The sequence below is a fragment of the Rhodamnia argentea genome, chromosome 4 (genome assembly GCF_020921035.1).
Source record: "Rhodamnia argentea isolate NSW1041297 chromosome 4, ASM2092103v1, whole genome shotgun sequence".
Taxonomy (NCBI): Eukaryota; Viridiplantae; Streptophyta; class Magnoliopsida; order Myrtales; family Myrtaceae; genus Rhodamnia; species Rhodamnia argentea.
Genome location: NC_063153.1, coordinates 19,610,824 through 19,627,598, shown reverse-complemented (window position 1 = coordinate 19,627,598; position 16,775 = coordinate 19,610,824). Strand labels below are relative to the sequence as shown.

At 39.1% G+C, this 16,775-nt stretch overlaps 2 protein-coding genes across 8 annotated transcripts; one reads left to right on the top strand and one right to left on the bottom strand.

Annotated features, from left to right (window-relative positions):
• Positions 1-970: 970 nt before the first annotated feature.
• LOC115752551 (putative thiamine biosynthesis oxidoreductase ThiO) lies at positions 971-4,413 on the top strand. 6 transcript variants are annotated; one of them, XM_030690793.2, is made up of 9 exons: positions 971-1,144; positions 1,254-1,311; positions 2,125-2,228; positions 2,372-2,499; positions 2,892-2,943; positions 3,019-3,165; positions 3,248-3,359; positions 3,492-3,618; positions 3,946-4,413. In XM_030690793.2, the coding sequence occupies exons 3-9, from the start codon at positions 2,157-2,159 to the stop codon at positions 4,391-4,393; spliced, it is 1,086 nt and encodes a 361-aa protein (XP_030546653.1). In that variant the 5' UTR covers positions 971-1,144; positions 1,254-1,311; positions 2,125-2,156; the 3' UTR covers positions 4,394-4,413. The 6 variants fall into 6 exon arrangements, with proteins under 6 accessions (XP_030546653.1, XP_030546651.1, XP_030546652.1 ...); XM_030690791.2 differs by having other exon boundaries at positions 2,120-2,228; positions 2,379-2,499; XM_030690792.2 differs by having other exon boundaries at positions 2,120-2,228.
• A 776-nt stretch (positions 4,414-5,189) lies between these two features.
• LOC115752550 (WD repeat-containing protein 76) lies at positions 5,190-8,877 on the bottom strand. Of its 2 annotated transcripts, none has more exons than XM_030690786.2 (5): positions 8,668-8,877; positions 7,729-8,539; positions 6,580-6,986; positions 6,310-6,408; positions 5,190-5,533 (listed from the first exon to the last, which is right to left on the bottom strand). In XM_030690786.2, exons 1-5 carry the CDS (start codon positions 8,796-8,798, stop codon positions 5,317-5,319), a joined length of 1,665 nt encoding a protein of 554 aa, XP_030546646.1. In that variant the 5' UTR covers positions 8,799-8,877; the 3' UTR covers positions 5,190-5,316. The 2 variants fall into 2 exon arrangements, with proteins under 2 accessions (XP_030546646.1, XP_030546648.1); XM_030690788.2 differs by having other exon boundaries at positions 5,486-5,598.
• Positions 8,878-16,775: the final 7,898 nt, after the last annotated feature.

Here is a 16,775-nt window from a genome sequence, read left to right as displayed (position 1 = left end):
CTTACGAGAATTTGAGGTGATTTACTATGTTTAAAGATAGATGACTAATCATCATTTACTATGTGATTTACAATTACCGATCACGAGGTCCGTCACTTATTACAAGTCAATATGCAGCGCCAATGGTTAATTACTAAGATGTAGCATTCTCTTATTATCGTACTCTATAGCGATAATGCTATGCAAAAAAGGAAAATATTAAGGGTGTGTTTAGTTCTACTTTAAAAGTGGACTTTGAGCAAATGTAAATATCTTTAGCCTAAATGGCTTTGGGAAAATGCAAATAACATTTGGTAAAAAATACTTTGAAATGCAATTTTAGGCTAAGTAATGTTTGGAAAAAAATTTGCAAGGGACTTTTGGTGTTGCATATTTCTTATTTCTTTTTTATTTCTTTATTTTCAAGAAAATAAAAAGTCAAAACCCTTTCCAGCCGACAAAGGGCTTCCGCTGCCGGTGAGCCAGATCTAGCACCGCATCCGTTGATTGAGGCCGCTTGGGGTCGCGCGACCCTAGTGATTCCATAGGTGCGGTCCAAATCATGATGACGTCAGGCAAATTATAGTTGTTAGAGGCATGATTACCAAGAACAAGAAGCACAAGTTACGATACTTGAGGAAATTTACAAAATTGTAGGATATTTACCGGGTGCTTCCACCATTTTCTTGCGGACAAGAAAGGAAATTACTTTTAATGATGAAAAATTACTAGCCATAATGAATTGTTCAATTACGATTAATCGAGAGACAAAAAAAACGAAATTAGTGGAAAATTACTGGTGATGACATCTTCGAATTGCAATATTACTGTTTTAAAATTCGAAGATGGCGTCCCTGATTTATATTTTGCATTCGTAAGAATAAGGCTTGGTGCTGTAAATCATGTTTATATTCTTAAGCATTTGTAAATGAAAAATTTATACTTTGCAGATTATAAATTACTTTTGGAGTCCATATATAAACCATATGACATAACAGAGCCCCCTGCGTCCACTTCTTTTCAATATGGAACTGCTTCTTCTTCCTCCTAAACCGGTGGTCCGTCCCCCCTGCTATGCTCCACGCCGTCGAAGCAGAAGGAGAACCTCCCCTTTAATGGCGTCTCTCTCTACTCGTCAACACTCTCTCGCTGAACGTCCTCTGAGGTACCCTTTCTCATTCCCATGACTCAAAAACCATGAAATTGAATGCTGGGTCACTTGTTTCCGTGGAAAAGATATGATTTTTATTCTTCGTCGTGCGTTTGCAATGCAGATACGCTGTGCTTGGTGCTGGCTTTGCGGGACTCTCTGTGGCCTGGCATCTGTTGCGGGTACTCTACTCCTGTCTGTTCATTATACGTTCGCAGATTTCATTTACAAATTATAGAATTGTAAAGATAAAAGAGAAGGGGCTTTGCCGTTATGTTAGTCTGGTTCCGCTGAGGTGATTAGGCATTGAGCACCTGCGATGAGGAAGAAACGCTGCTGTGCACGCTGCGAAAGGTTTCATTTCGTATTCATCAGAACGCAGCTGATTTTATTAGAAATGGCGTGGATGCCTCGAGAACTTGTTAATGGCTAGTGTAAGAATCTAGGTTGTAGCAGGACTAGGAAGGCACGTGCTTAGGCTGACCAAATTGATAGTAGTGAGTATGAATCCGTGAGAGGTGAGTCCTGGTGGATGATTTGTCTTTGCGCTGATATTGTGAAGCATGGAAAACTAGTTCTTTGTATAGAACTATTGATTGATAGCAAGATGACTGGGGAACTGGTTTTGTGGTCTTTTTTAACTCCTCAGAGGCTTGATATTTCAGCTGAACTATGTTTTTCATGTCCTTTCCCCTCCCCGACGACGTCTTTTTTATTTCTTGACTCCACTTTTTCATTGGGAGTGACAGTTACTGGGTCATAGCATTTGCAGTGTGTTGCCGCTTTGGAATTTTCATACAGGCTTTTTTGTTTTGAAGATTCAGATTCTACGATCCTCGTTTGTGCCTGTCGGGAATCCTAAATATTGTTTGGCTCTGTTATTTTGTACGCTTTATATATTTTAACATATGCTTAGCGGTACTTTTGATGTTGGTCAGGTCTATGCTTGTTCTCTATAATTCGTTCATTTTTCGCAATTTACTTTTGCAGCACAGCCCGGAAGAGTTGCATCTAAGAGTTGACATATATGATGAAAGTGGCATTGGTGGTGGTGCATCTGGAATTGCTGGAGGACTTCTTCACCCATATTCACCCAAAGGTCCTCATCACCTCCTTTACTTGTAGACTAATCACTGGTCTGATTGATGGCTTTTACTATCGGAGCTTCTCATCATGGCTTTAAATTTTGATTGGCCAGACTAAACTAATTTTCTATGATTTGCAGTTAAACTTCTTTGGCAGGGTGCAGAATGTTGGAAAGAGTGTCTAAAGCTTCTAAAAATTGCCGAAAGAGTGGTGCATAAGAGGAATTCAAATCCTCAAAACGTGAAGCTTGAGTGGAATTTAGGTGATAGTATTATTAGGAGAAGGTACTCTATTTTATAATCACACTTCTAGTCTTTCTTTTGCTGGCATTGGACTGTCTTTCACTTTTAGGACTTGTCAACAATTGAGGTTGACTCTTGGTTTCACTGTTGAAATGCTTTCTAGGCCTGTTTGACGAACTTCTATGCTGTGTATTAGAGGGCTTTGTCTACATATATTCTTCTGCTATCGTGCATTGACTTCTCAATTCCACCTGTTTCTTGTGCCTACATATATTTTCTTAACCTTTTCACATTTCATTCTGCTATTAATTTCTAGCAACTCTCTTTCACTCCATCTTTCTTCTTGTGGTCTATAACCTTCTGTCTTAGGTTATTTCAATTTCTTTGTATAGGTTTTTAATGCTGGTTGATGTTTCATATGGTGTTTACTGCAGGGGCATCTTAAGACCAGCAATGGATGCAAAACACCTGGATACATTGACTAATGTAATTTTCTGATCACCATGTTAGAATTTCTTGTTAGTGGTTATCTTGTGATCTAGGTGCTTTGTTCATGTTCAGAATGCACAAAATTGCCTTCCCTTTTGTAAAATAGAGTCAATTGACAAGGATGCTGCAGAAGCTCTGGTGCCTAACATGAAAGTGCCTTTTAACTCTGTCTTCCATATGCCTGAGGCAGTGAATATTCATCCTTTGTGCTATCTTCAGGTTGGTATTGAGCATCAAGGATTAATCTTTCCTTCTATTGTTTCTTCCTAATTATCATTTTACATTGAATTAAGTTTACTAGGCACTTTTCTTGGCTTGTCAAGATTTAGTAGAAGAGATGTCAACCTCAAGTTTTGGAGGAAAAGAGCTTTACATGCACAGGAAATCAATTGACAGACTCTGTGATTTTGAAGGTATTCCAAGTTACTCCGTCGTTACATTGGATATTCTCATTTGCTAATCAAATAGAAAAGTTAGTTATACCAGAAAATCACCTGGCAAATGTGTACTGCTAACTCTTGTTAATTGAATTTGTGACAATTTAGGAGAATATGATGCTGTAATAGTTTGTCTAGGGGCCAAAGCAGACCTCCTTTCCGAGCTCTCTGGCAGACTTCCCCTTAGGACATGCAGAGGAGTCATCGCTCATTTGCAGCTGCCAGATAATTCTGGGTAAGGGCCATATTGCATTCTGTCTTGTATCAATATGATGCAGAAAGCTTTATGGCGGGCTTAATTGTCATTTTCGGAGGGCTTGGTGCTTTTTTGAGGATATATGGATCATTAAAGTACTTATGATTGAGGAGTCATCGCTCATTATAAAAAATATATGAATCATTAAAAAAAGATTGAGGATATTTTTACGTGGTATGCTTTTTTGATTGTCATTTTCATTGGCTCTCTTTCCACGTCAAAGTACTTATGCTTGCTTGTCTTTTCGGTGACTCTTTTCCTTTACTAACCGATAGAAAGTCACCAAATAGTAATGCTTTTCTCCAGAGAAACTTATCCAGATCACAGCCCCTCGATCCTGGCCGATGCATGGCTTGCTATTCAGGGACCCCAGGATATATTTGTAGGCTCAACATGGGAGTGGAAGTCAAGAAACTATTCATCAGATGTATCAGCGGAGGAAGCTTCGACAGCACTTGGACAACTTTTACCGAAGGCTTCTGCCATTTACCCGAAAATCATGGACTGGTCTTTTGTTGGAGCTAAGGCAGGTATAAGGGCAATGCCGCCGCTCACTTCCCTGGGATCACTTCCAGTTCTTGGTAGAATAGATGATTTGGTGGTCGGGAATCATTCTTGTAAATATTGGTTTTTCGGAGGGCTTGGTGCCAGAGGTCTGTTGTACCATGGTTTGCTCGGTAAACTCATGGCACAAGCTGTTCTTTTCAATGATGAAACGCTGCTACCTGTAGAACTGACTTCTTGGAAGAGATAAGATCGTTGCTTTGGGGATAACTAATGTCTTCCCATATCGTCATTCTGAATGTTTCTGAATATGCTGCAACAATTAGACCCGACTCTTTAACATCAAGTTCAGTTTTATCTGCTTTACCTCATTGTCCACAAAGCAGCTGCTGAATGTGTATGAACAGTTCGACCAAAAAAAATTGTGTATGAACAGATGAGATATTTATGGAGGTCACGAGAGATGGAGTGTAGATCACATGTACTCACGACTACCTCTAGACCTTTAGGAATATGAGGAGTTGTCAAGTGCATTACATCCGGCTATTAGCACGTGTGCATTCTAACATGCTTTCATCAATTTGAGAAGCATGGAAAAGACTATTTAAAAACTTAAGCTGTTAAATGAAGACATGATTTAATGAAATCGTGATTTATTATTTAATTATTTTATCACATAATTTTAGTGCAGATTGCAACACTTTGTCCGAGTATGAGTCAGATTTGACTTACTGATTGATTATTTAGTCATTTGTTCTGCTGTAGGACCATCCCAGCAACTTCATGAGAATGGAGTGGATTCAAAGATACGCTCTCCTCTAAAGAAGAGCATTTTGAAACAAGTCTCTTGACTGAGTAAAGATTGAATTCAACATTCCCCTAGGAAGGCCTCTCCGTACATAGAACTACATATCACACGTTGGGAAAACCAAAAGCTTCCCTACATACCATTCTGAGGATGGCCCTCCGAAATACGTTTCTCATTGCGCTACGCAGAGTCAAGTTTGCCAGGCTCGGATCAAATTCAAGCAAAATCAAACACCCAGACAGACAAAAGCAAAGCCTTCTATTGCCAAAAAGTAGTCAACAGCCGAATCACAAAAACTGCAACATTTTGCAAGTAATGCATTAGAGCTTTAACTGGACAAACTGGCGAGGATTGTAGTGAATTTGCTACCTACGAGATGTCCAGGTATAAACCTGACCACCTCCAGTAGCTCCCGCTAGGACCCCAACCTCGAGCGGATGTGCATCAAACCTGCATGGGATTGCAGACATGCATGGACTCTGCAAACTCATGACAACTTTACTTTGCGTCGGCGAGATGACATCAACTGCTCTCTTTGTATTGCCGATGAAGATATATGAATCATCCCAGCCCCAAATTGCTCTGCTCCCGGAAAGGAAATGAGATGTCAAAGTCATCTAATACTCATATGTACCAGTAAAGTATTCCTTGTACGATTAAAGCAATAGGCGCAGACAAACCCAAGACTATCAGGGTACTTAAATTAATCACACAGACAACAGCTGTACCACTAGTGTTGAATGATGGAAGAAGAATGTTAACTACACAGGACATGGAGAAGCTGGACATAATTAGATATAAACACTTGAAAAACTAATAAAAACCTAGGCCCTGGAAGGTACCATTAATACCAATACGTATGTATAAGCTATGTAGTCCACTCATCCAGCGAAAATATTCTGAACAGGAAAGATCACAGCCCTTCTGGTGTAAATGGATTCTGATACAACGGTAGTAGCATTTATTCATCGTCAAATTGTTAAAACACAGTACAAATTCAGACTTTGTTCTTCATTAACAACCTGACACTTCACCAACAAGAAGCACCTCTATATCAGCATGCCATTTTATTTGCTTCTAATTTCTAACCTTGAGTTCAAATTTCATGACAGAACCTGGCTAGTAATCATGCTGGTGCCACTAAACAAACATAAGGATCCTGACTTGCCAATAGTCAACCTCTAAGGCACTTTAAATGCTCATGAAAGACATCATTAACATGTGATGCTCGAGTGAACAAGTCTACAAATCACCCAATTGAAATTATTATAACATAACATTAACCTTGCGCAAGAAATAACAGCATCTGAAAGTTTCTATAAGTATTCTAACTCGAGTTTATCCGAAACAATTCATACCTGAAAGAGGAGATCCATCTACCCGTCTGGTTATTGTGGAACACGTGAGAAGTCTTCTCAAAATTGTCCCCACTCGCTATACATACAGTGTCATCAAAACTGCAAGAACAAGCCATCTATCTTATTAAAAATAATCAAGATAACCTTCAAACATCAAAGGAAGTAACTGAAAAGGAAGACTCAGTAGTCCGCTCAAGTATAAATTATAAAACACAATCAAGCTTTTAACAACCATGCAGCATTCCATCCTATGAAGTCATTGCAACTGACCTTGTCGTTGCAAGGCTGCTACCAGAAGGAGAAAAATAAGCAGAGTGCACGGCCCTTTCATGTTGAATAACCTTTAAACTCTTCACATTTTCAGCACCCATTCTCCTCAAATCCCAAATACAAGCAGTGCCATCTGTAGAACTTGTTGCAAAGACAAAGCAATCTTGTGGTTTAAAGTCAATGGTGTTGATTCTATCTTCATGTAGAGCCCACAAAGCAGTGGATTTTCCAACCCTCAGATCCCAGATATTTAAACCTCCACGACCCTCACCAAAATACAAGCAGCTTCCATCATGCGGTCGTTGAGAGAGAGAAAAGATAGCATCATCACTGGCATGTACCAAATCAAATCTCTCTTTCTCGACATCCATCATGCGGACAAATCCAGCATAGCAGCAGGTAAAAATCTGAACAAAAGATCAACCATCATAAATTCGTTTAAGTGCCACATTACTCAACCTACACAAATTACATAGATTGGACACCAAGCTACAACATACTTATCAAGATCATTACGATGCACAGCGGTTATAAGAACTCAAAATGGTTGCCCCTCTTGTGGAACTGATGGTTAGCACAACTATCATATACGCATTGACACGTGTATAGCATATGTAATTTTCACAAATTAAGATAAGTTGAATCAAACAACAGCAATGATGAAGATTGAGTTACTATACAGCTAATCAGTATTTTAACAAATCTGTTAATCTTTCAAGTTTGGATTCACTTTCATTTCTTTTCTCCGGTCAGTGAGGAAATAAAATTCCTGGAGGTTAAGAATATACGAGAGAAATGTATAAGAGGCACTAAACGGGTCACTATGCCTATAGTTAAAAATACGATGAAATGGTGCTAATACAAACAAAAAAGTATAATTGGCAATAATTTCATGATCAAATATTGAATCCGACCAGCTGACAGGAAACTGATCAAAATATAATTCATGGTCAGCATGAAGCACATGAAAACGATTTGTGCTTTAGTTCGAATCACGTATCCACATTCCTGCACCTCAGATAGGTGCTTTCAATTAACTTCATGCTAGTCATGGAATTGTTCGTAATTCGACATAATACTGAGAACAAAAGGATAAATCGATACTCATAACTGGATAATAGAAAGGCACCAAAGAAGCATCAGAAGTACCTTTCCAATGTTGAATGGTTGGATCGAGATCCCTCCAATTGGAGCAGAATGCGGGCGGTACAAGTACACGCCGTCTCCCTCATCTTTCTCGGGATCCATATTCCAAAACCCGACATTTCCATACTTGCTTCCAACAGCCACCATTCTCAGTTCGGTGGAGGGGAAAAATTTCACCACCATTACCCTACCGGGGACAACTCTAGCAACATTCTCCTCTTCCAGGGTCAAAGAACTAATGAACTCTGAGGAATCATCGAGACCTTCTCTCTTAATTCCATAACCTAATGAGTCCTCCATTTTCACTGTACTAATGAACTCCGATGATTCTTCGGTCTTGGTGCCTTCTCTCTCGAGTCGGCAGCCTAATGAATCCCCCACTTGCGGAGTCAAAGAACCAGCGAACTCTAATGAATCCTCATTCTTGATATCTCCACAACCTACTGAGTGTGCACTCAGACCTGCGACTGAATTTCTCAAAATCTCATCTTCACACCCCTTAACTCCACTTTCCTCTTTGACCGAAACGCCCATCTCGGCTTTCTTCGAGAAACGCCGCATCGCGCGAACGAATGCATCCCGGGATCCCGCGCCATCGTACGCATCACCCAAAGAGAAAGACCCCATATTCCTCGGTGAAAACTTGGACTTTGACTCCGGGGCTGTATGGGCCGCATCATCGAAATCATCCATGAGACCCTTAGAGTCCGGCGGCATCCCTCTGGCGCGGAGCGAGCGCCGAATAACGACCGGAGCCTCGTCTTTAGGCTTTTTGTAGCTCTTAAACGCGGAGGTTTTGGTCTGGTTCTCGATTCTGACATTTGACAAAACACACATCACAGAGAGCAGACAACCAAAAGGGCACCCGAAAATTGCTCAAAAAATGAGGCCAAATGATGTGTGTGTGTGTGTGTGTGAGAGAGAGAGAGAGAGAGTAATTACTTTTGGCGCTTGGAGGAAGCGGCGAGCTGGGAGGCCTTGGAATGGAGCTTGAGAGCGGCCATCATCTGATCATTTCGCTTGATGTTCTCGAGCCTCTGGCGCTCGTACTCCGTTAGCTTCTCGGTCGCCATTGCAGAGAAACCTGCCCCGACCTCGCACTTCTCACACACGCAGAGTCGCAGCGACAGAGAAGGAAGAGAGAGAGAGAGAGGCGCCACAACAAGTCCACACTTCCCTCCTTTTTTTTTTCCCTCTCTTTTTGTTTTCCATTTTTCTGACATTTTCCCACTATCTTTGAAAAAATCAAGAAGAAAATTGAAAACTTTATTCAAAACAACACTCTTGATATCGAATATACCCACATACTCCGATAATAAAAAAAATAAAAGGAAAAAGTGCCAAAAAAACGTTATAAATCTATTATATTTGTGCTAATTTAGTCATAAACCTTTTTTTTTACGTTGGTTGTCCTACGTGAAATGACTGGTGTTGAAGTTGAAGTTTTAAAATATTATTTTAATATTTTTAAATATTTTACATAATTTTTTAAAATAATATTAAAAAAATGTCAAAGTCAATGACAGCCGTGTCATATAGGATAATCGACATCTACATTAGCGATTTTGGATCAAAATTGATCGGATTGACTCAATATGTACAAATGCAATAAGTCTTAGGACTAAATTGACGCCGATGCATTCTTCTCCGACCCTGGCACAGCCTTCTGGGAACATGTCTCTTGCCTTTGTCGCGGGAAGAGAAGCTAAGCCAAAGGCTAAAACGAGCATGAGGAGGATCGTCCATGAGTATTTCAGATTAACTCTCTCCACTATTTCTCTTTTAATAATTCCCTCCCAAAAGTGTATCCTTGACTCTAGCATCGCTATTTACAGATACTAATTCTATTGACGTTACAGATGTGTGGGGGTTAAAAGTTCTGGATTTGGGGTTACTAGAATTGATAGATGCAAACTAGCGCAAGTTATATACACATGGCGTGTATGTGTACGTGTGACAATTTTTTTTTTTTTTTGAATAACCGAGGTGTTCGAGCCAGCTTACGCGCACCTCGATTATTCCTCGGGTGAGACTAGCATAGCAACCCATCGCCATGACCCTCCACTTAAATCACAAGTGTTCAGCTGGGGAATTGAACCCGGCACCAATGCGCCTAACCACACAATCCCAAGTGCGTTCTAACCAACTGAGCAGCCCATGAGTGGGTAAATATGTGTGACAATTTTCATCCAGCCAAATCCAAATTTATTCCTTTTGTTACCACTACTTGGATCTCATTCTTAGCATGTAGAGCCTTTTTATATCTTGACTTTACAATTAGGTAATCACACGATCTGTTATACAAAAGCATTTCAAATTACTTGCTTCCGTCTTGTTTTTCATTTTCCAACGTCGCTCGAGAAGATCTCTCTTGTTCACTATTTTAAATGGATTCGCTTCATTAGCTCAGTAACAATAATTAAAAACAAAGTGGCAGACAAAGGTCATTTTTGTCACAATGGTACAAGTTTGAGGTTTTGGTATAAAAAAAAAAAAAAAGGTTTCAAGTTGTAAAAAGATCCAACCAAAAAGGTTAAACTATTTTGTTGAGAAAGACAACATGTGTATAAATAAAATATAAACCCCATAGTCAAATCAAGGGATGTTGCATATTGCAACACTCTCTCTCACGTTCAAATCGGATTAGAAATGACACGTGAAATTTGACTATGGGAGTGGATGCACTTGCGAAATAAACTAGGGCATAATTTGATGCCATGTTAGAAATAAACTTCTTTTTAGCCTTGCCTTTAGTGTTTGGACTAATACCACGAAAAACTCCAAATTTGTGCATCCATGACAAATTTATCACAAACTAATTTTTAATAATAAAAAAGCCCAAATTAGTATAAGCGTGGCAAATTTATGATCCGTTAGTTTTCATTTAATTTTACCATCATACTGAATTAGATGACACGTGACAATTGACGGGAGTACCAATTTGGGGTTTTAATCTCCCCCATTTGGAGTTTTTTTGTATTATTAACCCAATTTAACGGAAGCTAATGAAGGTTAAATTTATTAAAAGTGTACCGGTTTGTAATTTTTGGTTGTTAAAAAATCAGTTTGGGATGAATTTGTCACAAGTGTACTAGTTTTGAATTTTTTGTGATAAGAAAATTAGTTTGTGATAAATTTGTCATAGATGTACTAGTTTGAGATTTTTCATGATATTAACCCTTAATGTTTTAGTGACATCAATGCAATGTAGGAGAGAGAAAGTAATAAAAAAGTTATGTCATCATTTTTCTATTAGTTAAATTGGACGATATTAGTGAAATAACTTGATTACACAAAATTGACAAGTTTGAGGACTTAGTTACACTTTCCGAAAGTTTTAGGACATTACGACTCTCTTATGACAAGTTTTAAGACTTTCAGTGTACTCATAAAAAAAAAAAAGTTGAAAAGGAGGTAAGATAAATCAACACACAACTAAATCCACAACAACTTTATTCTATTGGTGAATTTATTGAATAGTTTACAAGTAATTACTTCATAAAATCCACTAGATGGCGGACTAAGCGTCAATTGTGGATGGGGTCAGGTCCAGAGGGGGCTTCACGCAACAAGCAAAAATCATGGGTGGGATTTAACCCTCCGTTTGTCTTATATGTACTAATTTGGAATTTTCATAGTATTAATCCAATTTAACGGAAATTAACGGAGGATAAATTTATCACAAATGTATCAATTTGAGATTTTTGGTAGTCAAAAAATTAGTTTGAGATAAATGTATTACAGATGTACCAGTTTGGGATAAATTTGTCACAAACATATCAATTCGAGATTTTTTGTGGTATTAAACCTCAATGTTTTAGTGATGTCAATGAAACGTAGCAGAGAGAAAATAATAATAATAATAAAAAAAAAAGCAACGTCAGGATTTTCAATTAGTCAAATTGGACGGAGTTAGAGAAATGACTTGATTATAGCAATTTGACAAGTTTTAGAACTTAATTGCACTTTTTAGAATGGATGAGCTATAGCTACGGATTAGACAATCTATCTTGGACAGTAAATGGTTGCTAGAGGTGGATAGTATTTAGGGTTAGTGGCTCGGGGTAAAGAGATGAAGTTCATGACCGTATTGTGTGTCGGGGAAATTCAATCCGAGGAATTTGTCTCGAACCATGAGAACGCTGGGAAGCGAAGTCCATTAAGTATGCTGGATACGGGCTGATTCTGAATGTGAATGGTAGATTGATAGTTCCAAAATTGGCGGGTTAATATGGAAAATTGACTATAGGATTGGTGAGTTATGACTTGGCGATGAAAATGGCATAAGTGTAGTCAAGGACCGAGAAGGTTCATGGTGATGGGTCATTGTAGTTGTTAACTTTGGTCGATCTTGCGTGCCTGTTTGAATAGAGATTAGTTCATAACTATCGAAAGTGAAGTGCGGGTTTCTTCGCTTGAAATTTGATATTGCTATTCATTGTCGATCACACAGGTTTCAGAATTTTAAGTACAGGAATTTCGTGTAGTCTAGAGTATTCAAATATTCCGAGAGCGAATGTGATGTTTTCTTAACATGCTGGTTATGTAATTGGTTTGTATTGCGAGTTGTTTTCCATTGCATTTAGTGCATCCTCATTATGTCATTTGGTGATCGGAATTGTGAAATGAGGCCACGAAAAGCAACATGATTCATTTCCCCGAGGGAGGCGGGATGCCTTGGTAGGTGGCGCCAAGTGGACCGCGTGGAACATGACGCGAAGCCTCGGAGTGAGGAACTTATGGTGGAGAGTTGCCATAAGGGTCGGCGGCAGAGCCGGGGTAAGGTATTAATATTGCGAGTTGGGAACATACTCGGGAACGATGGTGGTAAGTGGTGTACATGGGAGAGTCGCATCCATTCATTTGCATCTTGCATATCCATGTGATATTTTGCGTATATGAACTGAATGCTACACTAATTATGGATTCAAATGTATGATGAATCAAGCAAGCGTTAGAGTGATTGAATTTACTCGCTAAGGTAACTTACAATTATGGTATATGTTGTTTTAAATCGATAGGCATGGGTTCCATTCCGATTCCCCCAGGCTCCCGCTACGATCTGCCCAAAGAGCTCGAGACCGAGTCCCAGGATTTTGAGATCCCCAATGAGCATGGGATCTCATTCACTCGAGTCACCGCCACCCTCACTGTCGACGTCGGAGTCGGCATGGCCCAAATGGTTTATAGGTTTGTGTCCGTGTTCCTCGTGATCGACGGAGAGCGTGAGGGCCCCATCCCTCACGATCTCTTCGATGGGGGTGACAACGACAATGATGACGACCGTGCTGATGGAGGAGCTGTTGGACGAGGGTCGGCCGCGACGGTAGCCTAGGTGGGGATGGAGTGGCCAAGCATATTTTTGAGAAGACCGCATACTTGGAGCTAGAGTTGCGGCATTTTGATTTATGAATGGTTAGGGGGCGTTTTGTTTGTACATAGTAGGGGTTAGGTAATCCGTATAAACCCCAGGTTAACCATTTTTGCCAAGATATGTGAATAGTGAACTAATTGGCTAATGTAATCAACCGAACTTATCCTCGTATCTATTGATGATGGCGTGGTGGTTGCTTGTGTTTCATGAATGTTAACTTGCCTATTCCACTTGTTTTGCCGTTGAATTCTTCCGCTGCATGAGAATAATTGCTTATTAAATGATAATAGTTAGATGTGACGGCCTGAGCGTCACGGTTCTACTAGTAGTACCTGGAGTAGGATGCCACGTTACATCTCAAGCATTCCAAATTTTCATAGAGAAAATTATCAAAAAAATCCTAAATATATTATAATTGTGTCAATTTAGTGTTAAATATTTTTTTACCAATTGAGTCGTAAACATTCGTGTCATTTCAATCCTTCCGACCAACTTTAGCCGGCTGACACTAACGCAACAATTTTTAATAGTATTTTAATATTTTTTTCAAACTATTTATCTTTTTCCTTTTTTTTTTTCTTCCGGGTGATCGGCCAAAGGCGAGAGCATCCTCACCCAACTACAGCAAGGCTCGACCTTGCCGGATCCGGGCAAGGCCTATCTCCCTGTTCTTGGGCGAGGCCGAGCCTCGTCCGCCCTCACCTCTAGCCAATCGTCGAATCGGCGACGGATTGGAGGAAGAAGGAGAAAAAAATACAAAAAAAAAAAAAAGGAAAGTTAAAAAGGAAAAAATTTTAACAAAAAATTGAAAAATATTAATATTATTAAAAATAGTCACAATAGCGTCGGTAGGTCAAAGTTGACCGGAAGTACGTAAATGACACGGTTGCAAAAGGTTTATGACTGAATTGAGGTCATTTTCTGGGCGGCCAATGAGATTCCCTCCATTACCCCAAATGTTTTCATCTTTCTAACCTCGTTTCTCCATTTCGTACTTTTTTTTTTTTTTTGGGTAAGGTCCTTTTCGTACTTTTAATTCCTTCCAATCAGATTGAAATGTTTTCATCTCATTTTCTAATTTCCTTTGAAAAAACCTTTTAAGAAAACTCAAACTTTGTTCAAATGACACTCGATATCGAATATATCGATGATAATTCGATTGTAAAAAGTTACCATCCAAGCGATGAATCATGTATATCCTCATCTTAATCGGCCCGGCTCCATCGCATAACAACATTGTGAATCTAAATTTTCAAAAGTCTTTATCTATTCACTTTCTCTTTTATAGTCGAGTGCTTTACATTAATTTACTCGTGTGCTCCTCCGATTTTGATCAAACTACTAGGGTATCCTGATGGATTAAGCCAATCAAACCAAGAGGAGATGGCATGACTAAACGATTTGCCCGTATGCCGATTAACTCGTCATACACTCCTCGCCTCCGGAGAAGGAGAAGAAAGAAAAGAAAAATATATATAAAAAAAAAAAAAAGCCAGCACACAACCAAATCCGCAGTAACTTTCTTCCAACAGTTGACATACTGTGTAGTTACAAGTAATTGCTTAAAAATTTCACTAGATGGCGGACTCGATTATGGATTGGCGGTGCCTTAGTTGTGGCGGTCGCTAGGTGAAGATGGTGGGACACGGGTGCCCTTAGTCAAGATCCGGAAGTGAACATCGCAATTGTGGTGGCAGCTAGGTTCGGGCGGTGGGACGAGGTCGCCTCGAGGCAAGATCCGGTTGCGAAAACCGGTTGCTTTGCCTTGTTCTTCTTCGACGCTGGCACGGCCTTCTGTGACCAGCTCTCTCGCCTTTGCCGCAGGCAGAGAAGCTAAGCCAAAAGCTAAAACGAGCATGAGGAGGATCATCCATGAGCATTTCAGATTAGCTCTGTCCATTGTTTCTTTCTTCTTCCTGTTTTTTTTTTCCCGGACAGTTTTGTCCCGAAATTTTGACGAATGACTCTTGCTCTGGTATCGCAATTTATAGGTACGAATTCTGTTGAGGAGGATGCATTTCTGTATTGCTCGTTATGACGTTACTTGTGTGTGGTGTTAAGAGTCCGAGATCGGTTTCAAGGTTATTATTTTGTTGGTCGGAAGATTTGTTTCTAGTTTGACAGATGAAAATTTAGCACAAGTCATTCGATATACTTCCATATGTACATGACAATTTCCTTCGAGAGCCGTATTCTAAGTCGGTCCTTTTATAGAATCAACCGCCATCACTTCCCATACACATCCTGCTTAAACTTTTATTGAAAATTACATCAAAAGCTCGCTTCTCACCTTGCTATTCATTGTGATCCATTGCTTTTATTAGCTCGGTAGTAGAAAGAAAAAATGTCGGGTTCGCCAGCATGAACTTGGACCAGATCGGGAAAAGTTGCATTCCATCCTAACGATACTCGTATGTATCTGAATTTAAAGGTACTCCTCTTCCCTCTAACACTATAATCGCAAGGAGAGCCACACATTCAAAATAACTAAAATTTCGTGTTACCTCGTCTGATTTTTTTCACAAATTAAAGTATTTTACCCAACATTCCTGTAATGAATTTTTATAACTGAAGATAGATTTCGTTAACAATTACGCATAGTATTGAATACCTCAAATCCTAAAAGTATTTGGATATTTGTATTTAAAGTAGGTCAAAGATGCGAAAAACTTGTTGATAGAAAAAGCCAAAGATAGTCTCCAAAAATAAAGTCGCAATTGCCAAAAACTCAATTTCATGTTAATGTGTACATAAAGTTAAAGATACTCCTCTTCCTTCTGTCATTATAACTGCAAGAAGGGCCGTACATTCAAAATAACTACAATTTCGCGTTATCTAGTTTGATTATTTTTACATTGAAGTATTTTAGCCAACATTCCTAGAATGAATTTATATAACTGAAGAAGGATTTAGTTAGCATCTTAACTTTGAGTTCTGCATAATATTGAATAACTTAGATCCTACAAGTAGTCGAATATTATATTTAAAGTAGGCCAAAGTCGATGGCCAAAAGAAAAAAAATGTTTTGGGACAGATTTTTAAGATAGATTTCGTTAGCATTTAAGATTTGAGTTCGGCATAGTATTGAATCCCTCAAATCCTCATAGTATTTGAATATTTATATTTAAAGTAGGTCAAAGTCTGAAAAATTTTAGGCCAAAAGGAATAACTTCATGGGACAAATTTTCAAGATTCGATCCACCCTTATTTGATGGGAAAAGTCACAGATGGTCTCCCAAAAGTAAGGTCGCAATTGCCAAACACTCAATTTCGTGTTGACGAATCTTGTATGTGTATAAAGTTCAAGATACTCCTCTTCCCTCAATCATTATAATCACAAGAAGGCCATACATTCAAAATAAGAATAAAATAGTTTGGCCAAAGCAAGTATTGACTTCTCATAATCCTCAATCATCTCAACCTGATGCTTTTTTACAAATAAAAAAAAGGGCAAAAATGTTTAATATTGGTAAGATGATGCGAGACATTTTCGAACTCATCGTATTTAATGCGATAATGATCCATTAAGCTCCAAACCGAAAGTTTGCATATAACCCACTACAACCACACGCTCCTACATAAACCTCTATATGGATGTAATCCATGACCACCGTACATCACCCCAATCACTGATGTCATAATCCACTCAGGCATCACTGACAGCAATAGCAAGGGA

Bases quoted from the DNA above. Each gene is read 5' to 3' on its own strand.
- LOC115752550 (XM_030690786.2), bottom strand. From the start codon at position 8,798: ATGGCGACCGAGAAGCTAACGGAGTACGAGCGCCAGAGGCTCGAGAAC. The intron at 6,987-7,728 runs GTACTTCTGATG...TCTTTTGTTCAG, and splicing joins AACCATTCAACATTGGAAAG to ATTTTTACCTGCTGCTATGC. The intron at 5,534-6,309 runs GTATGAATTGTT...TTCCGGGAGCAG, and splicing joins AGATGGATCTCCTCTTTCAG to AGCAATTTGGGGCTGGGATG.
- LOC115752551 (XM_030690790.2), top strand. From the start codon at position 1,005: ATGGAACTGCTTCTTCTTCCTCCTAAACCGGTGGTCCGTCCCCCCTGC. The intron at 1,145-1,253 runs GTACCCTTTCTC...TTTGCAATGCAG, and splicing joins CTCGCTGAACGTCCTCTGAG to ATACGCTGTGCTTGGTGCTG. The intron at 3,166-3,247 runs GTTGGTATTGAG...TAAGTTTACTAG, and splicing joins ATCCTTTGTGCTATCTTCAG to GCACTTTTCTTGGCTTGTCA.